Below are 26,744 nucleotides of genomic sequence, written 5' to 3'. Positions count from 1 at the left end.
AGTGGTAAGGACTGAGGCTCCTTGATTACTGAGCCAGTGCAGGGGCGTCACACAATCTAACAACCAACATACGCTTTACTGCAAAACTTTTCATTCTGGCTTCTAGAAAATAACTGCTCTTGATTGTTGTACACAGCTTTCTAGAATTTCTAATGCAGAAAAAAAACTTGACCTCATTTTGAAAAAAAAGTAATTTCTGATACAAAATACTATTTTCCTGTTTTGACATCACTGTTTAATATCTCACCTTTGCTTTCAATTTCATTGGGGTACTACTGCCACTATCTACGAAAGAGCTACGCAAACTGTGCAGTGCTATTGTGTTGTGTTAAACCTGACATATTTAGCTCTTCATGATCTGTGCAAGAAGCTGCCTTTGCCCTAGGCTGTAGCTGAAAAGGGTCCTTGGGCCAATCTACTAACCTACTTAAAGGAAATTTGTACATAGAAATAAATAAACCCACACTCAGGCTTCCTTACACTTGTTTATGCTCATACCCTTAAGCTCATGCCCTTAAATCAAAAATTGCCTTCAAAAATAAAATAAAAAAATCTTTTACTTCAGAACTCCTGTCTTGAGATGTACAACCCTGCTGTTAGTGATCTTTGAAAAATGTAAGGATAGCATTCCCCACATTTTTGTAATTACAGCTGGAAATTTTTCACAAAAGCAAGATACAAGCACACTTTTGTTTTGAAATATAACAAAACACACTGGCTAAAAATTTCAATGCATACCATAAAGAAGATGAAGCCGAGGTGGTACAGCAGTAGCGTTGATGCCTCACAGCAAGAGGTTCTCCTCTTCGATTCTCGGACGGAGTGCCTTCTGTGTGGAGTCTGCAGTCGAGTGGCCACTGAAAGACATGCATGAATGGGCGTGCCTTCGCTGAAGGTTGGGCGGGCTGGCAACTTGGCACCATAAAAATCTACTGCCAATCATTAGCGGACCAGAGTTCTGCTGTGGCGACCCCTAACTGGGAAAAGCCAAAAAGACAAACAAACAAACCATAAAGAAGATAATACAGCAGAATAGTACAATTAAATACATCTTAGTCATCTATCTGCAATAACTGGAGAGTCAAAATATGTAGTAGCATATTCAGAGTATGCACTTTCCAGCTAATAGTATGGGTATCTACGTGGAAAGGAAAGAAGAGAGTTGTAAAATCCAAAGCTCTGTGGGCTCTCCATATTCATTCATTATTTATTTATAGCACTCAGAGGAATTTCAAGACCACTGAATTTAATGACCGGTTATGTCTTGCTAGTACCCACTATAAGGCTGTATCATCCTTTTCTAGGAGGACTAGGCTGGTCAAGCCTGGGATGAATTTGTGGGTGCCCATCCAACCATCTAGGTCTCATCTGTAGAATTATAGTGCATCATACTGCTAAATCTGCAGGGTCAGAGAGGTTCGAGAGGCAATGCATGGTGAATCTCTCTCTTGAACACATTTCTATTTATTGGCTGGTGAAAATGTAGGTCCCAGTTTCTAGTACTTGTGGAACGATTACACCTGTGATTATGGAGATACAAGAGATCCATGAAAAATGCATCTCTAATGGCTTGGAAAGCAAGCATAGATCTCCCATCAAGAGTCTATACGGACAATAGATAAAGGGACAGCAGTCCTGGTCTCTCTTGGCCAGACTCTAAGCCCATGATTAGGAGTGTCTGGGGTATTTCTAGTTGTTTGGTATGTCTAGTGAGGTACATCTCAAAGTAGGCATCGTACTTGATAACTGGCCTAATCAGTGGCGAATGTAAGGGAACCATTGCCTCTTTTGATCTGGATATTTCCTTGGCAATTAGCCGCACTAAGTAGAAGAACTGTTTGTGCTACTCGTCACATGATGATCAAAAGAGGGAACTATCAATACACAATCCAAGGTCCCTAACAACATTGTCATTTTGAAGTGGGGTATTGTCTATGTAGTATGCTGATGACAAGGGTTGTCTACCAAATGTGACATACTTACAGGTTTCCTGTATCCGTGAGAACCACTGGTTCTAAACCAGGAGTAAATTTATGGCTATCCACCATTCATCCAAGTTACATTTGAATAGAGAAAGACAAGTACTCTGGTTCACATGCAGGGAAGCCAGTTCCATTAAAGTAGCATTTTCTAGGATAATATACCTATCCCTCCAACACATTCTATTAATCCTACAAAACAGACTGAGGTCCATTGAGTGGGTGTTTCTGATACTACTGGGCTTCTAAATATTTAACAAGTCTGACAGAAGAGGGTCTGTTGAGGTTCTATACACAAGGCAGAGGTCATCTCTCAGTAGCCTGTATGACATAGAGAAGAGAGATGATGGTTTGAGGCAATCTGCATATTTTTTATGATTTAGGCCCTCGATTTTACTTTTTACTGAGGAAGCACTGCAGTCCGGCACTCCAGCTGTGCCAAGTGTTTGGAAAGATACATACTGAAAGGGCTTTATGCTCAGTGATCAGCCTAATGACTGCCGAGTACAGAGGAACAATTACTTCCTGGATTTGGATGCCATGCCCTTAGATATAAGTTGTGTGATGAAAAAGAACTTCCTTACAATAGTTGCTACATAGTGATCAAAGGACAGTTCGAGAACTGGAAACCTATACTGCCAGTGAACTACAGGATCAGTTTTCAGGTGGGGGCTATTGTCAATGTGATAGTTATAAATAAGAGTCATGCTTGCCAAAGGATACAAGTATACATTTATTGGCATATATTTTCAGTCCATGGTTTTGGCACAAACTATGTGTGTGGGATTGGCTCTCTTGTACGATCATGGTGTCATCAGTTTATAACAGCACTAAGTTTTCAGCAAACTACAAAACTGGTCAGCCACAATCCCTAAACATTAGCTTTGACCACAGAGCACTAAATGCTCAAGTGAAGTGGGACAAGAACTGGACCATGGGGCACTCCACCAGCAGCATGTTATTTGGAGGAGGTAAAGTTGCCCACCCTTGCTTCCTGTGAACTGTCTCTGAGCCACTTTACTATCCAGTAAGTTACATAAGGGCTAACATTTAGCTGGGAAAGTTTATGGCCAATTGTGGAATGGTGTTGAACACCTCTGTGAGGTCCAGAAAGGCAGTGAGCATTAATTTGCCCTTATCCATTGCTTCAGTGAATTTTTCAAAGTCAACCAGGATAAGTAGGCAGGATCTGCCCTTGGTGAATACAAACTGGGTTGGGTCTACAGTCTGTAGATCACCTATATCCCTGAGGCTGGTCAGGTCTGTAATAGCACCACTTTTGTGGAAGGGAATGCGTGTTGCCGACCTGCATTCATTCACCACAATGCCTGTTTTGAGGCTAATGTTAAACAGCCTCTGTAGGCATCTGACAATTCATGTTTCATGCTAGACATAGAAGTTAACCAAAGTTCATAGGCAGGCTCCTCCCTTGACAAAGCCAAACTGCTGTGGGGCAAGTCTACTGATAATTCTGATATCATAGTTTATAAGGTCAGTTAAAATATGTTCCATGGCTTTGTAGATAAGACAGTTTTGGGGGATGTGGTAGGGCCACCTTTGTGAAGTGACATAACCACTGTGGTGCATCAAACGTCAGGGACAAAACATGTACCTAAACTTTGGTTAAACGGTTTGAGGAGTAGCTTTGATATGACATGCTTAGTGCTGTACATTTATTGTATCCACAGTGGTGCAGCGGTAGCGTTGTTGCCTCGCAGCAAGAGGTTCTCCCGTTCGATTCTCAGCTAGTGTGCAGGGAGTGCCTTCTGTGTGGAGTCTGCATGTCCTCCCAGCGGGTCGAGTGGTGTTCCGAAAGACATGCGTGAATGGGCGTGCCTTCGCTGAAGGTTGGGCATCGAGCTGGCAACTCAGCACCGTGAAAATTTACTGCCAATCATTAGCGGACCAGAGTTCCGCTGTGGCGACCCCTAACCGGGAAAAGCCGAAAGACAACAACAAAAAGTGCTGTTCATTTATTACACAACTACAAGTTATCAAGCCCCATGGATGAAATATTTTTTGGTCTTAAAAAGCACCTTCAGTAAATGTTCCTTTGTGGACTTCTTAAAGACATGAATGGAATAAAACTGTCACTGAATTTATTTCATAGTATATTGGCATTTCTATTGTTTCTGAAGAGGTGTTGACATTTTGAAAACTTGCAGGTCAGTGTCGACTTTTATTCCTTAGCTTCTTAACATAGTTGAAGATTTATACTTGTCCTTTGCTTCAGATGCTAACCTATGTTCATGGGCTACTTTAGTAGACCCAAGAGTACTTTTTTAAAATGTTTAGTGATACTTCTGCTACTACGCTTGATAAGAGTATTTTTTGAATCTGCTGTATAATTTAAGTAAACTTTACAATAAAATAAAAAAAAAATCCTTATGTTGGAGAATTACCAAGGATGCTTGCTTTTGAATGTTCCCTTACATTTTGTTCTTGTTGAGACTGTCAGTTCTATATACTTATTTAAATGGTTGTAGAACTCTTTTGTGAAACTACCTACTGTATTATCATCAGAGCTAATGTTGTCATAAGTGACTTCTGAAACCTCATCATAGAATTTGATAAGATTAGTACATTTGAAAGCATCAAATTCCAAGATTTTAAATGCATGCGTCTTGGAGTTTTTGAAGGTAAAAGTCACTAGTTTGCAGTCCAACTAAAGCACGGAGGGAGATACCATGGGAATAGTGCATGAAGAGGCTATATCAGGCTAGATTTGTAAGGGATAAATCAAGAATGTTATGTCCTCTAGTAGATTGATCCAGAAGTTTTTGTTTATTAAATCCAAGAACTCTGTGGCATACCCTCCATTGGAAGTTTAGATGTTCCAGTTTACTGAGGGGCAGCTGAAGTCTCCCAGTATAGTGAAGTTCTTGTTTACAGTGAGCTCAGAGTACATTTAGGAATCTTACATAATTAAAAGAGGATGTGGAAGGTATCCTGTAAACAAACTATAACCTGACAGTTTGCACTGTGTTTAGGGGTACCTGGAATTCTAAGAGTTCGGTTTGTAGGTCGATGGACTCTGCCTGGAGGTAATATGGTCTTTAACAAAAAAAGGAGATTCCTCCACAGTTACCACTGGACCAGTAAGCACAGTAGGTGCAAAACCCAGGTTTGGAGGGAGTGCTTTCTTTATATTTAAACCATGTCACGGTAATTACACAAATATAGATGCGTTTCAAATGCAGGACAGCCTCAAGAAAGGGAAATATTAATTATAGAGATGTCTGGCATTCAGCAGAGCCTCTTTAATGTGATACAGTTTTGGGGTTTGCGTGTTATGGTGGATTATCCATTAGCTGGACTCTGCCTAAAAAAAGGAACTATGGACAGAAAATGCATTAGCCAGTATGTGGAAGTCTTAACATGTGAGATGCAGGTTATCTTTTGTGTAGAATGTTAGACTGTCAAGTATCATGTCCATGCTGACGCATACAGGAGCTCCCTGCAATGACACCAACTGCTGAAGCCAATCATCTTTTCCCTGTATCTAGATCAGTCTTTGAGAAGGAAGGGTTCCACTCAGGACCAGTGTCCCTCCATCAATTAGCCACAACCCTTTTCCCATTTCTGCAGATGGGATCAGGGTGTCACTTCAACAGTGACAATCATTTAGAGCAAAGGTTTACACTGCTGGGTCGCTAGCCCTGCCACTGTAATTCTTCCACACCACACCCTCACATGCATACTCATTCCCAAGGCCAGTTCAGAGTGTCCAATCTACCTACAAGTCTTTGAAATGTGGGAGGAAACCAGAGCACCTGGCAGAAACCCAGCTGAGAATCGAACCAGAAAACCTCTTGCTATGAAGTAACAACACTGTCTGCTGCACCACTGTGCCACCCTTCAGGACCACTATCTTGCCTGCATTTGTGACATACAAGTGGAGTATATGTCTCTCTCCATGTCCCTGAAGTTTCTGCCTCCCAAGTCACTGACTCCCACATGAACCACTGCCATGTTGTAGCCCTATATAATAGGTGAAAGGGTCTTAGCCCTTGTAACGTCAGAGATCTAGGCACCTGAAAGACAACTCACCATTACCTTATTTTAGCCACGCAAATTCATAGCAAAATATGCTGAACAAATTATAGTCACTCACAATAAAACATTTTTATCAGTACAGTGGTCTTCAGTAACAGATCTGAAATAATCTGACTTTTGGTGACTCTTTGCTATAGTTCATGAAAGAGATGACGTGTTGGAAGTCTACCTACATCTATGAGGTTTTGTTAAAGATTTTTTACAGCCTCAGCATAAGACATTTTAATGTGCTTTTGTATAGATTGTGGCAAACCATGTTTTTGTGAGAGGGAAGCTGACAATTTACTTAAAAAGTTGCACCCATCACGAACATTGTGCTGAGTATGAGCTTGTTATCTGCGAACATTAGGCACTTACTCCACTGCCAGAGGATATCATATTCTAAGGAGTTGGCAGTATATGGAAAATAAGTAAGCTGACATTCCATTTTTGTCCTTAGTGTTGCAAAAAGGAAGTATAACGTCACAATATAACTGGTAGTGGTAAACTGATTAAGCAAGGGGGTTTAATCAAATCATTTTCAAATTACTTGCCCTCATGACAGTCATGATGGTAACAAGCTCATCAGGCGAGACCAGGCTTCCTTATCCTTAAATAACTGTAGCCTGGATTGTCCCACGTTATCCTGAGGCAAGCTGAGAGATATAATGGGACCTGATTCAGAAGTGAATTACTTCAGTGTACGGCCTGTCTATAAATAGGCTTACACCAGGGTCCAGATTCCAAAAGATCACCTCCAGTGTAACTGGTCACTTACGCTGAGAGCAAGATTTTTGGAATCCGGTCCAATTACTACACTGTGTTCTGGATCTGCCCCAGGGCTTCCTCCTGGTGGGCAGTGCTTGTTGGAGGGGGTATTTAAGGGGCATCCTCACAAAGGACTCAAAAAGAACCATGTAAACTGCTGTAAAATTCTTGACAAGAGTCCTACACCCTCCCTGAATATATTTCACTTATGTTAATAATGTATATTCAACTCTTACTCCTCAAATTCAGGGGCTGCTTGGAAAGTATGAGATTCATAGGTTTATAGATTAGTACTAAACTAACTGCCCTTGTGGACCATTTTAACCTTAGCCAGTTACTCCATGCGAGAATCAAACCCTGCACCTTGTGCCTGTAAGGTAAACACTTTTACTGTTATGCCAATCCCCCCATTACATACAACTTCTTACAATACATCATGGGATACATAATCATATGCATTCTCCACCTCCATAAAACACACGCCGATGGTACTAACAAATCATATGCATTCTCCACCTCCATAAAATACATGCTAATGGTACTAACAAACTCACATGATCTCCCCATGTCTGAAAATATAATATACATATTTAGGTCCTCTGTGGAAATTGCCCAGTAGCTACCCTCCTGTGCCCCATCAACTAATTTCTACAAGGGGTCAGAGCCAGGCATCTCCAGAGTACTCAAATGCCCTGAAGTGCATTTGTTCCAGTATGAGAGGGATTTATCAGCCCATCTGTTTCCCTGGATGGTGAGAATCGGGAGTTATGGAGTGGATCACATATTAATTCCATGAATAACCTTACCATATCATATCTAAACCTCTCATCAGCAGGTGGCTTGTGGGCTTACAATGGCTGACTGGTTGAGGACAGACACATGCCATCTAATTCTCCAATTCAGTGGTGCGCTCACTGCTTCAGCAGAGAGACAGCTTGCTTGGCCTCTTTCACCACAAATTGTTTGCTCACTAGTAGTGTGAATGGTGAGAAGTACAGAGAAGGGAGATGTTAGTGTGTGCATTTCATTTCTAATATGCTTTCCTAAGCAGAATGAAATCTTGAAAGTTATTCACTACATAACCTGTTTATTTGCTTCCAGTCTAATATTAGAAAGTGCTGACAGGATTAGAAAAGTATAAGATTTGTTCCGAGTTGAAAGTTCTATCGTGGAACTCGGAACTCGTGCCTAATACGGACTATCATAAACAAGCAGTCAGTAGTCTTAGCAAAATTAATGCTGTAGTGTTCATTTTTAATAAGAAAGTGGTTGTTCTATGACTGTTGCAATGATATTGCTTTTAATGAAAAAAAAGGTGATTATTTCTATAGTTTAAGACACAACCTTGATTTCTTAGTCTCCCATGTGCGTGTTTATCTGTGCAATAAAGGAGACTGTTATTCTCTGCTGAACTGTCTCATGTGAAGGTTATTTGGTACCGTAACAGTAGGCATCACCAATGTGCTGGTCTAGCTCTGCCTCAGTCCTCCCAAGGACGGTTGACTTGGTATTGGGTACTAAAGCCCATCCTCCCCTTTCTGCCCCCTCAAGCACATGTGCTGTGACATGGGTTGCTGATTTATAATCAGACTTCATCCCTGTATACCATGCGGCTGGGTACAATGGAAAAGACAACTTACTGACTAGATTCAGTGATAATGTTAAAATGAATGTGTAAGTTGTGAAGGATAAGGAATGGGATGGTCAGTGTTCTCATTTTTGAAAATGTAATGTTGCTGTAAGTTTTACTGCAATGTTTTGAACAGTGCATGCCTGCAGTGCATGTTGGAAGGGTTTTTCCACTTTTCTCCACTGTCGTGCGAACATGGAGTATCTCCATATTGCAAATGCAGCATCATGTCAAGGAGTTGATCTAGGAATTGTGAGGCCTATTCCTGCAAAAACTCCTAAAATACCCCTTGTTGGATACTGAAAGGTCCCTATAAGAAAGATGGTTAATGCTACACAAACTTTAGTGCCTACTGGGATACACTTAGATAAGTACTAGGCTAGCTGCCCTTGTGGACCACTTTAAGCCTACCCAGTTTCTCTTTCTGTGTTCAAAACAACCTATCCCATTTGGTTATAGATTGGTCTTACCCATCCCATGGGTGAGATCATAATCAAAGATAATTTGAGGGGACCCATTCATGGGACAAAGCATTTAGGAAATGCAATTAGTAGTACAGAGGGCAGTCCTGGGATAAATTTCCTGTTTCCCATCCAGAGATTAGTTCTGCTTGAAAACGGACCAGGATGAACTTTGTTTTATGTCATATCCTCTGCAAAATACACCTGCCCCTCCAAACCATTCTGGTGATGTAATGGATCAGAGGAGGCCTTGTATGCCAGACACAGGTCACATCTTAGTCTGCAGGATACAGAGTACAGTGATTGGATTGTGAGCCATACATGCTGGACATGTTTAGGCCTTGGATCCTTTTGTATAGCTCATATTTTTTACATCCCGTGCAGGCCCCTTGATTTCATGTGATGATGCTACGAGAAGTACTGCAGACCTATGACAGCAGCAGAGAAGGACTTGGGTAAGGAGTGGTCAGAGAAAAAACAGCTGCAGCAGCAGCACTGCATTTGAAACAGAGACAGGTATAATACTTCGAGGCACTGGCAAAGAGGTGCCATCTGGTCTACAACTAAAGGTCAACATATTTCTACCAACCCCTTTGTGGCGTCTGTCCACTTAGTGGCTGACAATGTCCTTGGTCATGTATGTGAAGTAAAAATAGCTGTTGATGGCCCATCTGTGATGTGAAGGGTGATTATGCACAACATCACTGATTCTGGCTCTGACAATGGTGACCAAAACATGCTTCTTTGCTAAAACTGGTGCTACTCCTAGCATGATAACACGAGGAAAGCTCATGTACACTGGAAAATCTTGGTGTTTAGAACAGATTATAGCCATGGCACATTACGCTAATATTATATGTTTCTAAATCTCATCACCATGTTTGATTTTGTCATTTGCTTACATGCCGACACTCATATGCATACCATTATACAGTCATTTGCATGTAATGCATACTGAGCAGTTTGATCACATTATGAGCGTCTCTGAAACGCTCCTCCTCTTTGCATTTCTGCTCACTGTGCTATTTTATAACATTATGCACTACCTAGTTCTGAATAGTGTCCACTGTGTTCTTTTCTACTTTAACAAGAAGACAGTAAACTGAGTTTATGGCAAAAAGCATTACAGGGAAATCTTTGAGGTGTAAACAGCCTAAAAGAGGAGGAGGAGAGTTGGAGGATGAAAGGCCTTCCACAACCTCGTCACCTTCTATCCCTCACACCTTCTTTCATTTTTAGTGCTCTAGACTTTTTTCCCTCTCTGCAATTCAACTTCTAACTTAAATGGTGTACAAGATTAAGCTTTGCATAATAATGTTCCTCAATATACTGTCTATTCTTGCACCCATCTCATACTGCTCTATGAATTTGCTATAATTTTACTTCATAAAATGTATTCTCAAATCTGAATCTATAGTAGTGCATTGCAAAGCTTAACCACTGGTCCACTTGCAATGATACTTAACTTTCCTTGTTAATTTTAGTACCCAGACATTAATTATCCTACCTATTCAGCCCTCAGTTACCCTGCAAATAATTTTAGAGTTTTTGCTGATAAAGCTTTATATTTTTTCCTGTTTCATGAACTGCTCCCTCATGACACCAGCAATTTTCTCCTGAATTTCCACGCAAAAGGACTCTGCCTAGTTGGACCAACTCAACTACAAAAAAATGAATAAACAAAAAATGAAGAAAGAGGTTTTGACAGTACAAAAGGACTGCCTGGTCCTCCCAGTCTATTTCATAAGGCTGCAGGACCTTACTTGTTCCTCTGTTAATCATTTTAGTTAGTGGATCCCAAAGGACTTTTTCAGCCACTAAACAAATTCAGAACACAAAAAAAACATACTTAGATTAGATAGGTAACACAACCTGTCTAGGCTGATCACAAATAAATTCACTTGTCTAGCTATAATCAAAATTCAGTGAGAAGTGAAAAGGCACAGATGACCACATAACCATCATCAAGTCTATCTCTCTTCGTTTTCTACATGGGACTGGGGTGTTGCATCAACTGTCTCTCTCAGTTCAGTGCCACTTTACAACCTTCTTAGGCATGCAAATCTTCTATAACAAGTTACCCATCTCTTTGCTATATGCCCTTGTTTCCTCTTGCCTACTTCCTTCCTCTCCCAAATCATCTTCTGTTTTCCAGCACACACCTTTTAACTATTCTAATCTGTTCTCTTTCTCTGCAAATGAAGCTACTCTGGCTTCTGCTCCGATGTCCTCATGCTGTCGTCTGTCCCACAGTGTGCACACTACCACTATGACAACTTAACCAAAATCTATTTTTTCTCCCACCAGTATGACAACTGCTTTATAGGTGTCAGGTCAGTCTCAAATTCTGTCACTGTTCTAATCCTACTACTATCTTCAGGAAGCCTACTTCAACTGTCCTTCACTGCTATGAAATTGAAAAAAAAAATACTTGTCAGGCCTCACTGAGACTTCCACCTCTTGTTCTCATTTACTCCCACCCCATTTTTTTTGTAAGACAGTGCTCATTTGGACTCTGTAGATTTATTTGCGTTACTTACGTTTTTTCACTTTTATCCTCTCTACCTCCTTTGCTGAAGATAAAACACTACATATCAAATTCTTTAAAATTATTACTATACATTTCTTGACACTATTGTCCACAACTAACATTATCATGCCTATAACTTACTACTTTACACACAAAAGGTTACATTACCCTAACCCCCATTTTATTACAGGTGTTGTTAAGTTCAATATGCTACTGTGTGTCACTTTCTAATACTGCACTATCAAAGATGACATCAGTGTTTAATTTGGCTGCATTAATTTACATTGCACCAATGCAGATTCTTCTCCCCTGGCCTCCAATGAAAAAGGGTTCTACACCCAATCAGAAATAAAATAAACAATATTAAAAACTATAAAGTACACAATCGACAGCCTCCTCTGCATGCCTTAAAAAAAAAAAAAAAAAAAGATACAATTTCACTTTTACAGACAACGAAAAGCAGTAACCAGAGTACCCTGCTGTGGCCACTTCTGTCCTTTGAATAGCAAATACTTTACCCATGTTAACACCCTATGACCCCCCCCCCAAGGTTTAGCTGTTCAGCAACTTTTTACTTAGTATTTGCTAAATGCCTTGATAAAATGTGTGCAGGATGGATCTAGATACACTGGTCACATTATGCAATCTAGAGAAAAAGAAATGGATGTCATATTTGGAAACGAATGGTGGTGTGGGACAAGCACAATGGAGGAAGTTCAAAGACAAGTATGTCCACCTAGCATAGACAACTATGTACACCTAGAGATTTAGAAATGAACACCCTATTACTAGCTTCTCTCACCTATAAACTGTTAAATCTATCAACACTCTGCTTGTATTTGTTTATATTTATTTAGTAGGGCAGTACACTTATCAATATTGACCAATTTCAGGCTCAGCCTAGATGAAATAGAAAACATTTCACAAACAAAAAATAAAGAAATGTAAGCAATAACAGAGTAGATCAGACTAATTACAAAGAAAAATGTGTGTATACATTCCAGTGAAAAAGAACAGTGCAATCCTATAACAAAGACCACAATACCACAAAAACACATCCTTAATTACCCCTAGGAGAAGACATCAAGGTACTGATCACAGTTTTTCATTACTGGTCCTCTGCATAAGACTATTTCCTATTAAAGATATATCGCTCTCTCCCAAGCCTTCGGTAACCAACTTAAACATTTGAATCATTAAACCTCCTGTAAGTGCTACATAATAGGTAGCAAACTTAAAACCATCCCGCCCCCCATGTAGGCTCACATTTTCTTCATACTATACTCTTGATGACTCAACCCTTCTCATCTTTCCCACCTTCCTTTCACTCTAATTTAAACTTTATTTTGAGATAGTTCTATAGCTTTTTAGTTACTCTTGCATGTTTAACTATAGTGCTGATAGTTTGCTTGTAAAATGTTCATAATTCATTCACTCCATTGGAACTCAGGAAATTTGCTCTGTAACTTCCAATGGGCGGAGCCTAAGCCTTTTGACAGAATCAAATTATGTCCCCACATTTCAAACAAATATTCATATCTCTGGAACCATAAGGATTATGAAAGAAGTATAAATGGCGAACTCTTCAGCACAAACTATTTTTATAGTGGCAGTATTCTTTAGATTCTAGGTCTTAAACCAAGTTTTATAAGTCACAGTAACTACTACATCTGTTATATTTTGTAAACAACTTTAGACAATATCTCAGCAGCCACTAAAGTTACACACATACTGCCAACTGTATTTTATTCATCTAACTGAGAGCTTTCATATGAGGCTAAGATGGTCTGTTACATGGTTGTTGAGATATTTAGAAAATGTGAAAATTATATCTATGCAAATTAATATAAAAACAAGAGTTGATATCCATTTCTCTGCACTAGACAGAGGTCAAATATTAATGCAGTTGAGTTTGCCACTGAGTAAGCTTCAAGATGAAATCTTAAAACCTTGTACATAGCATGGTTTTGGAATTATTGATCACTATGCTTGCGTTCATTTGGAAATGTCAACTTTCTTATTTTCTGTATATTGTATTCTTATTTACTAACATACCTCTCAACTATACAGATTTTTTGCAGAATATCCAGATTTTTTACTCATATATTTGGTCGTGTTTTCATAAAATTATGGTTTTCTGGCAAATTAGTGGCAAATCATTATAGACTGAAGTTAGAAAATGACAAACATTTGAGCTTCAGACTTTAGAACCTTCAGAAAAGTCATGCTAATGCAAAACCTGTTATTCTATCAACTATCTAAGTTTGTAAGAGCAATATTTAAAAAGTGTCCCTGTTTTTGGGCCTTTGTCCTACTTTTATATATGGCTTTGTACAGATTTCTTGCTGTAAGAGGTTGAGAGGTATGTTTACTAATAAATTAAGTAATCAGGTAAGTCAACTAGTCTTGAGATACTTTTCAGCCACACAACACAGGCTAACTTCGACAATGACATCAGACATTTTATATATATATATATATATATATATATATATATATATATATATATATATAAATTACAGCTGTACATAATATCACAAATACATGCACATTTAGACAGCAAAATATTTTACATACTGCATTATAATTTATAATGGTAGCAACACATTAATTGTATCTAGCGAGCAAAACATCAAGACAAATTCTTACAGCTAAGCCTTCGTATTCAGCGAAACAGCATAACAATACATATATGTAACAATTAAGCATATATAAAAGGATAAAATAATCTAATCTACTAAAGGACCTGTGTCCAGCCGGACTTTCCTGATAAGCAAATGTAAAATAAATAAATAAGAAAATATATAATGTTACAAGTAAAATACAAAAAACACATGCTGACTACATTAACAGTTCAATACAGGTAAGTACATTTTCAGGTTCATGAGCCGAGCTTGAAAATGGTCCACTGGGATCATTGTTTGACCCCAATTAAAAATTAAAATAAATTAATAAAGCAGACAAAATCTAAACGGCATCTAAACTAAAAACAAATCTGATCAGATAGACAAACATGCAAATTTGTGTAAACAAGGTGAATCATACCAGTGCAAGAATCAGTTGAAAGTAAAGCTAAGATATGGCTTTAAGAGCTTTTTTTTTTCATTCTGTTACCCTGTTGAAGTAAATATGAACTTTATGGTCAACTGCATCATGAGTCACCGACTACCAGTTGTGGGAATAGCACCCACAGCCTTCTGCACAAAATCTGGCACCTGCTGCACCACTGACACTGCTCGTGATTGTTTTTTTTAGCAAGTTGTCAAAGTTTTGACTAGAGAAATTTCTATACTTTTCCACAATGAAAGCAAAAATGAACAGCTGTATTAAAGAAAAAACCAAGACATTAAAATGGGAACCAACAAATTGCTTAGCCATTAGAAAAAAATATACTTAAATTTGCACTAAATGGACTTCTTCTTTACCTACATCCAACCACTGCTTCTACAAATAAATGAAACAGGTGAAAGTGTTAGTTACACTTTGCTGTACCCGTCCTTGTAAGGCACAAAGCACAACAAAACATGCTAAATAGAAACAGTAAGGCAATATGGATCTTATGCACTTCAAACATACTCTGAATTAGGACTGTCCCAATTCCTAAGTCGAAGTATTAAATAAAAAAAAAAGTTTCCACATTTATCGGACTTTGATCCTTAATGAAGAGCTACAATGACTTCATGAGCTATTACGTGCAAGTCAAACTGCTGGCAAGTTCCATTTCAAAAACAGAACGTATTATATCACATTTAATCAGTGGGGTCTTTGGAGAACCAAACAAACTCAATTAGTGCATGACAAAAAGATTACAATACAAAACGCTGTTACCCACTACTCGACTGACTAAATGCAATGCTTAACACTGTCATTAATGATAAGCACACACAACCATTCGGGAGAGATAATGCTGGCAACAAAAGAAATAAACCATACACGTTGGGGATCGGTACATATGTCAGCAGGCGTGTGTCAAACCCACATCTGTGTAATCAAAGTAGTCGTTAACTTATCATAACAGTAGGAGTAAGATAGTGGGTGCCCCGCAAAGAGGAAAATGCAGACACAAAATAAGGCTCATTGTTGATGGGAGAAAAACACAACTTCACAGCGGACTTCTACTAGCTAAATAAGAAAATGCACTGTGAAACCCAGTTAAACACGAGGGTAGATGACTGCCAAGCCCTCCAATAACCCCCTAATCTCCTGATATCCCAGAGGAACTCACCAGTCGGATCTGTGTACTGATAAGAACGTATGGCATCCTGACTGCTCCCTTTAGCTGTAATGTACCACCTGTAAACTCTATCCAGACAGCCGATGTTTTCTAGCGATTATTGTGCTGGACTTTGTCACTGTATAGAACCCTCAGCTCTTCATCTAACTAGGGTATACATTCCCCGTACAGTCATTTGCCAAAATTTTCAACTTGCGCTTTCTCACAGACGTGCACGCCTTCCACAAAGTCAACCACTCATGATGCCTGATTATTGCAACGTCATTCCTAGAACCCGGAAGTGGCTGTATCTGTTGATGGTCCCACAATGTCAGCGCCTGCAGAAAATATGAGGCCGTGTTAGTAACGTTGTTTCATTCGCGCAGCTTTGAGAGCAGGATGTGGGGTGGGATACCGTTGTGTTTTGGGGCTAGTGTTGTCACCTGTTATTTGTTACGCACGATAGTCCTTGTTAGGGCAATTGTCATAGTTCCTTCCATCTCTGAAATGTGGAACAGTATCTCACAGAATGTGAAACACTTAGAAGCTGCTTAGAAAGAACTTCAAAATTACAATGCCCACATAATGGTTAAACTGATACTTATAAAACTTTATTTTGATAATCAATATGAATCTGCTCTTTTTACCATGGATATTAGTTAAAAAGTTGAATGTATGCTCGATGCTTCTAATGTGAAACAGCGAGGAACATGGGATACAAGACTCGAAATGGGGAGCGTTGTTCATAATGAGGTGCATGACAGATTTGGCAACTGTGATTTGCAAGGGAAAAATATGAACATGAGATTTTTAGGGCGAAAGAAAATCTTAATTTCCTGTGATTGTATAAAACAGTTCCATAGCTCTCAACCTTCCATCTCCAAAATGAGGAACACTAGCCCTTATAATGTGGAACAAATGGGCAAAATGTGGAACACATATTAACGGCATACTAACAGCTTCAACTAGGAAGGTCATAGAATGGTCTAAATACGCTCCATTTAGTTATAAAAATATCTTTTAATGAATTGTTATGATTCATTTATATTTACCATGAATGTCAGTTAAACATTTCCCAATACCGAATGCGTGACAGACCCTTTCAATGTGGAACTTTGAGGAACACGAACATTTTAAGACCGCAAATGAGGTAGGCTTGAGAAGTATGAACAGTTCTGATGCGCTTTAATATTATATGAAACAAAATAAACAACTCAAATCCTGCAATAGAGATTTTTTTTTTATTCTGGCAAAAAAGTAAAGGCAAGTCCTTTGCCTTTGTTCTCGTTGTGGCTATGGTTTGTTTTTACAATATCACATTTCCATAAAAATGACACACTATGGCCATTTGAATGATGACAATCCTGTTTGGAACACAATGTACTAAAAAATCAGGATCAAATTCCTACAACAGCTGTCAGAATTTTAAGTTTTAGAACAAATACTCAGAAAGACACAGTTTATATATGCGTGTGTGTATCCAAGTTTTTATTGCTGAGCACCAAAACAGATTTCATTAGTTTTTAGTGTACAGGAGAGGTGGCTTATTAAGTCTTTTTAGTTGGTTCAGCTCACTTGTGGCCAGCTTCAAGTAGAAATGAACACCAGTGCCTTATTATTACAATTGTCCAATGTCCAGTGGTGATTGTGTTGACAGTGATTTGTTATGAGCTGTGGAATTGGAAAGTCTGACCTTAGATCTATCAATCTTGCTTTGGTTGTAGTTGGAATGAGATGGGGTTGTGGTGGGTAATTTCAATCTTTTAAAGTCACTTTTTCATAGGAAGAACATTGAGTTTGTGGCACCTGCATCACCATAAACAGAAAGGGGCAGTGGCTTACACAGACATCCATGAAGCAATGGAGAAAAGAAAAAGAACAGTACAGTCCGAATCCATATAGGTTAAGGGCCATGGATCACATTTTGCATTAGCCTAGATTAGAAGACTTGAGAACCCACTAACAAATGCAAAGGGAAGGTTAACAATAACCAGTTTCCTGTTTAACCATGGATTCTTACTCTTCCTTCAGAGTCTAGTGATCAGGTTCAGTTTTGCTAGTCGTGGCACCCTGAAAAAAAAAAATCTTCCTGTTTTATGATATTTAAATCAAGCACACACCTTACCTTCAAAAGTTCTCACTTGTAAAACAATTTTAGGAATGTGGACATTTCTTTAATATGCTTCTGTTCTTCTCGGGTCTTTAACAAGTGGCTAATGGGTACATTAAGATGATTAAGGTATTATTTGTAGGCTGTGCTGTCCTGATTTTGAACCTCCCTGCAGAGTTTAAGGTTTGTCACTGATTTTCATGTGGTGAAGACATATTTATTGGGCCCGATAACAAAAGACCACATACGCTGGGAGCAGGTCTTTTGGAAAACTGGCCTGTGGAGTAAGCCTCTTCATAGTAAAGTAAGTCACTTACACTGAGAGCAACTCTTTTGGAATCTGGCCCATTGTCTGTAGCATTATGTGTGTAGCCTTACTAGCTTGCCACAGATTTATTTTATTATTATTCTTTAACAGGCATACAGCTGCATGCATTCAGTTGTTTATTAACCATCAGTCTGTTTTAGTGAACTAATAATCCAGTGCTTCAGATAAGATACACACTCTTCTTCTTATGCATTTATTACATCTCTCTGGTGTTGTTTTCCTCAGAGTACTTTTTATTTTTTCTTCTGAATTTTAAGTACCAAATCATTGTTCGCTGCTGTATCCTTTTCTAATGTTTCTGTTTAATATCCACTTGAGCAAAAGAGATTTTGTAGCTGCAGAGTAGATTTGCTTGTCCTGGATTCCCTTTGCAGTGCTGCTGGTAAATATGCTGAAGAACACTGGCCCTAGGACATGCCCTATTGACACACTGTTCCCGATGTCCTTCTTTTTAGACTTAATCCAGTTAATGACCCTTTATGCATTTTTGGTAGTCTGCAGCATCCTTGTTACATCTTGATTTGCTGCATCATTTAGAAGGCATGTGACACTGAGTTAGACACTCAGCTGATATTACAGAGTAAATCCCTGTTTGATCTTATTCTACTGCAGCCTTACTTAAGTCCAAAATGCCTTTTAGTAGATGAGCAGGGGAAACTGCCAGTGACTGCATTAGTTTTGTATGGCAGAAGTTCATAGGTTCATACTAGGCTATCTGCCCTAGGGCATTTATAAGCCTAGCCAGAATGTGTTTGGCTTTCGCCACCCATTTTAAATTTATTTTGCAATGCCCTTTTTCGAAGTTAGTATACTGTGCCTCTGTCTAACAGTGACACAGAAGTGATACCCGGGGTAAACCTACGATCTCCCATCCACTCATCAAGATTCCTCTTGAAGAGAGTCAATGAGGGACTCTGCCTAACCTGGACTGGGATTTTATTCCACAGTGAAGGGAGCCTCTGGGTTATGAATCTGTCCCTCCAGCATGTCCTATTTATTTCAGTGCTGAGGTTCAAGTCTCTCGAGCGCGTAGCTCGATGGGATTTGGATTTTCTGAGGTGCAGCATGTCCATTAATTCCGGGTTGGACATGGCTTTATATGTCAGGCACAGATCGCCTCTGAACAGGCGGTATGCCACTGAGTAGAGCTGGAGTTTCTTTAACCGGGCAGCATATGGCATCTGTTTGAGCCCTTTGATCCTCTTGGTGAGGTACTTTTGGGGTCTTTCCAGTTGCTGCAGGTGTCTGGTAAGGTACATCCCAAAAGGGGCATTGTACTCAATTATGGGCCTGATGAGGGATGAGTAAAGAGGCATGATGACCACCCCTGATCTAGATGTGAATCCCTTCATGATTAGGAGGGCTATATAAAATGTTTTTCTAACCACTTTGGCCATGTGGTTGTCAAATGAGAGATTGCTATCAACTTGGGTCCCCAGGTCCCTAATTACTTCTTCTGTACTTAATGGATTACCACCTATGTGGTAATTTGTGGGCACTTTTTTTTGCCAAAGGGGATGACTATACACTTTTTAGCATTTAGCTTGAGGCCATGGCTCTGGCACCAGTTGTCTGTTTCTATGAGGCCCTTTTGGAGGATGCTTGTGTCGGCTGGGGAGTCGATTATGGCGCCCAGTTTGCAGTCATCTGCGAACTTGGTCAGCCACAGTCCTTCCGTGTTGGCCTGTACCTCCGAGAAATATATACTGAACAAGAGAGGTCCAAGGACTGAGCCTTGTGGGACACCACTTGTAACTGGTTTGGAGTCTGACATGGCTCCAGCAATTCTAACCATGTGGGTTCTGTCCTTGAGCCAGTTTGCAATCCATCTAGTGACATAGGGGTTTATATTTAAGCTGGTGAGCTTATCTATAATGCCCGAGTGGGGTATTGTATCAAAGGCTTTTGCGAGATCCAGGTAGGCTGTGTGGACCACCTTCCCCTCATCAATGGCCTTGGTGACTGTTTCAAAGAAATCAACCAGGTTTAAGAGGCAGGATCTGCCCTTAACAAAGCTGAACTGGGTAGGATCCAGTGTCTGTAGGTCCCCAATATCTTTATTTATGAGGTCCATGATGATCCTTTCCATAGCTTTGCAGACCAAGCTAGTCAGGCTTATGGGGTGATAGTTTCCAGGATCCGTTGAGGCACCACCTTTATGGAGAGGGACCACTGTTGCTGTATGCCACTCTTTGGGCACATATCCTGTAGTAAGGCTGAGATTGAACAGTAGTTTTATGTTTGGGTTTAGCTCTTCTTGGAGTTCATGTAGGACGCAGCCCGGGACACCGTCTGGTCCCATTGATGCTGTGTTTTTTGCTTTGGAGAGGGCGGCTCTGACCTGAGCATCTGAAATGTCAGGGGGGGCAGCACTCTGCTGGGATAGATATTTGCCCTTTTGGTGGGGGGGGGGGAGAAGTTTGCGCTGAACCTGTCAGCTAGGATATTTGCAATGTCTGTGGGTTCAGTGTATTTCTTGTCATTTTGGACTAATTCTGAGCATATCTGGGAATTACCACCCAGGTTCCTAACATAACTAAAGAAAGCCTTGTGATTATCCTTAGTGTCCTGTGCAATTTTTCTCTCGAAGCTGGCCTTAGACAATTTTATGAGTGCCCGTAGTTTTTTGCTAATACTGATCAGTGATGCCTTCCCTTTTTGGGATTTTGCTCTATCATTTAGTAGCTTTCTCCTTCTATTGTATAGTTTGTTTATGGCTGGGGTCCACCAGACAGGACATCTGCCTTTGGAGGATTGGGTCTTGGTTTTATTTGGGATCGCATGATCCATGCATTCCTGAAGGTGTTCATAGAATGTGTTTATAAAGGATTCTGCGGTCTGGGCCGTATTTTCCACAGGCCCGGGGGCTTTGAAGGATTCCACCTCGGTTTTGAGGAGTGTGAAATTTGCTTTAGAGAAGTTTTTCACTGTGGTTTTCTGGGCAGGGGGTGGGGTCGGGATGTGAATATCCAGTGAGATTAGTTTATGGTCTGATCTTACCAGTGAGAGATACACTTCTGGTCTGGAGCATAGAGTCCCCATGTTGGTGATGATCAGGTCCAGTATGTTTTCCCCTCTTGTGGGAGTGGTAACAAGTTGTTCCATAGCATCTGAGTTTGTAAATTCTAGGAACCTTTGGGCTAGGGTGTTGGAGCTAGAGTAATGCTCCCATTCTATGTTTGGGTAGTTGACGTCACCCAATATAATGGTGTTTGGAGAGACCTTCATATTTTCCAGTGTTCTCAGAAAGGCCGAGTTGCATTCCTGGGTTTGGGAGGGTGGTCTGTAGCAGGCTATAAACTGGAAGGCAGTTTTACCCACTGTTAGTTGCACATGGATAGTCTCTGATGCTTCGTGCTTTGCCACCAACCTGGAGGTGTGGGTATCTTTGATGAATATCGATACTCCCCCTCCTTTTGTGGTTCGGTCCAAGTTTTGGGGCCGAAAAGCATGGTATGAGATATAACCTGGTAGTGCTGGGGTGCTTTCGGGAGCCCTGAACCAGGTTTCTGTTACTGCACAGATATTGATGTTCTCCATGCTAAGGAGAGTTTCGAGTGCGTGCATCTTGAGGTTTAGACTTCTGGCATTGAGTAGCATTACTCTTAGTTTCTTATCACTTGTGATACCTATGGAGGTGGGTTTGTCTTTTGAGCCTTGCCTAAAAAGGCACTATGGGGGTAGCAAGAGCCTTTGCCAATATCCGAAAGCCCAGGGTGACAGGTGCAAGCCGTCCCTAGCGAAGCATCGTGGCTTGTTGAGCATATCATCCCAAGCTGACAGGCATTGGATCCCCTTTGAATGACACCAGTACTTAAGCCAATTGTTGAAATTGATCATCTTGTCTTCATATTGTGGCATCATTCTTGGTGAGGGTAAGATGCTACTCAAGGTCAGGGTCATACCGGCCTGGGCTACATGCTCAGAGAGCTCCTTTATGTCTCTTTTCATGTAGTCCAGGGAGGTACGTCTCAGGTCATTCACACCAGCATGGACAATGACTGAGTCATATTTGTACTTGCCTTGGAGTGACCTGAGTGCTTGTGTTATGTGGCGGATCCTAGTGCCCGACAGGCTGCTCACCGTGACCCTCTCCTTGTTCAGCCTGGTGAGCGGGACGTCAGTGTGCCTGACGATAGAGTCACCTATTACAAGTGTATCAGGTGTGTTGTTTGGGGCTGTGACTGTTCGGCACACTGGCTTTGTGAGCTATGTGTTGCACGTGTTTTGTTTTGGGGTAGCGGTTGCTTGGGTGTCTGCTTTGGAGGTCTCTGATGCTTAGGCAGATCTTTATTTAGAGCCTCAGTATGTTTTGTGTGATTATGTGTTTGGTTTGCTGTCGTGGTAGGTCTATGTGAGACTGGAATTGTAGTGAGTGTGGTTTCCTTCTCCTCCTGACTGATTATGCCAGTACTGAGTTGAGAGAGCTTAGCCTCCAGTTTGGTTATATGGTTGCATCTCTCACATGTGTTGGAATTTGTTGGGAGGAGGAGAGGGTTGTCTGTGTACATGAGGCAGTTGTAACATTGCCTCAAGATTCCCAGATTCACCAGCTGGACCAGAGAGGAGATTGACAACTGACCTTTGAACATGCTAGAATAATATTGGGAATTCCTTAATAATTGAAAACAAGGGCCAGTGGGGAGTGAGGGTGTAGTGCTTTTAATTTTTAGTGCTGACTTATATAATTGCTTTGGCGCGCAAGTGCCAGGTAACTTAAGTGCAATGTGTTACAGGTAACTTAAATGCAAAAATGACAAACAGTAACTTTCTTTCAAGTGAAACAAGGAAATAAGTACAGTAAGCAATGCAGATATCACTAGTGATCCACAGAAGCGCTGAGAAGCCACGTATTAGGTGGAATTAGCGTTCCAGGGAAATAACAAGCAAACAAACAACAAGCATATAAACAAAGCTAGATTCAGCAGGCCTGGATCTAGTCTATGCTACAGCAAACAAGGTGTACCAATTTCAGTAAGATACAGTTCAAATATTCAGGCACTATAAACCTTTAACCAGAAATTCCCAGCTCAGAAGGGTAGAGTCCAGCCTCTTCTCCCACAAGAGTGCAGACCACGAACCTTCTTAATGTAAAATAACTGGCCTGAAACCCAAGTGCCTAAACCAGAACTAATACACTTTAAGAATAACAGACACTGGGCTCTCAATCAGCAGTTCCCAACTTAGAAGGATGAAAGCTACCTGTCCTGCCACCACAGTGCATGCCACAAACCTTCCTAATGTAAAACAACTGGTCTGAAGCCCAAGTGCTTAATCCAAAAGTCTTAGAATGATAGCTACACTTTAATCAAGTTACTACCAAGCAGTAATAAATACAATTGAATACTTTAGAGAATGCCTGGATTAGTGCTCAAGTTACACAAACAAAGCTAGATCCAGCAGGCCCAAATCCAGTCTATGCCACAGCAAACAAGGCGCACCAACTTCAGTAAGAAGCAGTTCAGATATGCATGCACTATAAGCCTTTAACCAGAAATTCCCAGCTCAGAAGGGCAGAGTCCAGCCTCTCCTCCCACAAGAGTGCAGACCATGAACCCTGTTAATGTAAAATAACTGGCCTGAAAGCCCAAGTGCTTAAACCAGAATTAATACACTTTTAGAATAACAGACACTGAGCCCTCAATCAGCAGTTCCCAACCTAGAAGGATGTAAGCTACCTGTTCTGCCACTACAGTGCAGACCACAAACCCTCTCAGTGCAAAACAACTGGTCCGAAGCCCAAGTGTTTAAACCAAAAGGCTTAGAATGAGTTACACCAAGCAGTAATAAATACAACTGAGTACTTTTAAGATGATGCAAAAGTAAAATAAAGTAGGTAGAAACACAAGTACAGTAAAAGCAGATGAAAATGTTTTTTTTTTTTTCTGAACAAGTGCTGAGATCAAAGAAACAGATTTGAGTGCTGAAACTAGAAAACTGGCTAGTTATAAGAAAAAAAAATCTAAGCTAGAAGGCTTCCCTCCAACACAGAAGGGCTTGGGGGCTCAGAAGCCTACAAATAGTCTGTACCACTTAACAGGAAAGGCAGGAAACAAGCTTAATTTTTTTTTTCTGTTTCCCAGATGCTCTCTTTGTACACAGTAGTAGTGCCTGAAATCAGAATATGATCTCACTGCACTCACTTGAGTGAGCAAATTAGATGGGCCCAGAAGGAGTATCCAAACACAAATTTACAAGAGGGGCGGGCAGTTTTAAGGCCACTAAGATTAATGTCTTCATACAGCAGAACTAAAGCTGCCATGTATAATTATTTGCTCATTTTTGTGTACTCAAGCATGAAGCAGAAGCATTCCTAAAGAGTAGTTTCTGTTCTTTTAACAGTTGTTCAGTGGAACTTGAATGATATTAACCAGTTCCTCCACTGATTCTTACAGTACTGTTAGGCATAATATAACATATGGTCCAAAAGTCTGGCCATTCTGAGGGCTACCAATCCATTTAGAACCTTTTCCCAGTAAATGCAGGCTGTTCCATGTCTAGGACCATCTTAATTCCCACTTCGATGTTATACTCACATTACTATTTCTGGCTTCCTGATAGCCCATAGGAATTACAGTGTCAGTTCTGTTTATCTTCTTTAGCAGAGTACTGATAAAAGAAACATGCTGTTCTGAATCACAAGACTTACCTTTAAAACATGATGTTGATTATATTAAACAGGATAATCCTGAAAATTTGTATTTTTCTTCAAACTACTCTTGAAGTCATGAGTTTTTTGGCATGTCATATTTCTTTCTGTCACTGTTTCACTGTAATGATGTTAATTCATAAGTCTGCACATACAACACATACCCTTTAAATACTACTGTTCATATTTTTTTAGTTAGTCATTGTATTTCCTCCCTTTGCCGAGGCATGTTGTAAAAAATATCATATGTGCTTGTAAGGTTCTGATTGCTTCTGAATAGCATACAGCAGCAGTTACTTGCATCAGTGTGTATCTCATGGGCTCTCACATCCTGAAACAGCTGCTTAGGGTCTGCCAAACTGGCCTGGTTAACAGAGACAAATGCAAGAATACATTTTCCAAATCAGAATACCCTCACATGCAAACTATAGAAGCTGTAAATGTGTTCAAACTGTCACTGAATCAAAAAACAAGCTGTTTTTCTGTAAACAGCTTTACTTTACAAAAGTATAGTGTTTTCTCCAGTGATTGATGGTGTGCATATGTGTGAGTATATGCTGTGATAGCCAGCATTTTCTTGTCTGTTTTCTTATTTACTGTTGGTTTTAAAATGTTTGCCCTTTGGGCACTGAAAATGTGCAGCCACCTGACTGATATCAGTGGAGCTTTCTTAACCATTATTTTGGGAATGTAAGGAAGAGCACTTTTCTATTCATTCATCCATCTAGTTATCCAGTGCGGTTGAATTGCATCTGAGCCCTGTAATGACCTTATGAAAAGACAGCTCTATCCAAAGAGTTTAATAATTATGTACAGAGTAGAAGTAGATTGTTACGCCTTTCTTCACTAGTTCTTGCTCTCTCAGACACGCATACACACACACACACACACACACACACACACACACACACACACACACACACACACACTGCACGCACACCTACAGACAAAGCCAGTGTAAAGAAAGGGTGGATATGCACACACATAATCCTAGCTGAGAAGCAAATTGAAGAACCTTTTGCGGTGAGGTGATAATGCTACTCACTGTACCACTGTACCACCCAAGAATACAACTACTTTAATATTTTTCAGTATTTAGTATAAACAAGAAAATGATATTAAAGAATAGAATGTATATTACTAAAATTTAAGGTGAGATATGAGAAAATTTGAGAGGATGAGAAATGCAAAAAGTTTAAACTATGAATATATCTATATAGCTAATTTATATACAACATACATTTATATGTAAAACCTGTCATATAGTACATTTACAAATGCACACACACACACACACACACACACACACACACACACACACACACACACACACACACACACACACACACACACGCACACACACACATTGACTCATACATGCATTATACAAAAATATAAGAAAGAGTATGAGCTACAGGATAGCAGATCTTGACAATGTGGTGAATAAAATAGGAAACTACAGGAAGACCTTACAGAAATTTTCAAATATTTCAAAAAAAAGCAACAGTCAAAGATGGTGTTAGCTTTTGGAAAAAAGATGTATAAGAGGGCACAGTCTGAAGACAGAAACCAACTGGTTTGTGGTACATGTAAGTATACAATTTTTACACAAGGATGGTGGATGAATGGCTCAGCATTCTAGAAGAGGTTGAGGGCTATAAACAATACATGAATGAAATGCAATGGGAAAATGTAGCAGCCCTTGTGAAATATATTGTAATGTAAATTGTTAGTTAATCTGTGATCTACTGCATGTCTGTTAAAGCAGGGCTATTCTTTATCAGCTATGCAAGTCTAAGTGTTTATTTTAGTAATCTGGAAAAAAAAGACTAGATCAGTTACAAAACAGTGAACTGTGACTGGATTTCTGATAACAACCAAGTTGTTATGTGTTCAAGACCTGAATATCAAGAAATTGTCATCAGGAGTGGAGTGAAGCAGAACTATAAAGATGAATCTTGATATCCATGTCGAGAACACGTAACAAGCTGATTATTATCAGAGAAACACAAGCATAATTCTTTATAGTACATGGACATTC

The 26,744-nt window shown here is 39.9% G+C and overlaps 1 protein-coding gene across 1 annotated transcript in view; it reads right to left on the bottom strand.

The window, feature by feature from the left end:
• GCHFR (GTP cyclohydrolase I feedback regulator) overlaps nucleotides 1-15,876 on the bottom strand; it is a 142,180-nt gene extending 126,304 nt beyond the window's left edge. Inside the window, exon 1 of the mRNA XM_044074189.1 lies at nucleotides 15,629-15,876. Within this exon, the coding sequence (XP_043930124.1) occupies nucleotides 15,629-15,664 (36 nt within the window). The 5' untranslated portion in view covers nucleotides 15,665-15,876. The remainder of the gene's footprint in view (nucleotides 1-15,628) is intronic.
• Between the last annotated feature and the right edge of the window lie 10,868 nt (nucleotides 15,877-26,744).

This window comes from Protopterus annectens, chromosome 6.part0 (assembly GCF_019279795.1).
Source record: "Protopterus annectens isolate FY-2018-M chromosome 6.part0, PAN1.0, whole genome shotgun sequence".
Lineage (NCBI taxonomy): Eukaryota > Metazoa > Chordata > Ceratodontiformes > Protopteridae > Protopterus > Protopterus annectens.
Note: the sequence above shows the minus strand (reverse complement) of the source record. Positions and strands in the feature narration are given on the sequence as shown.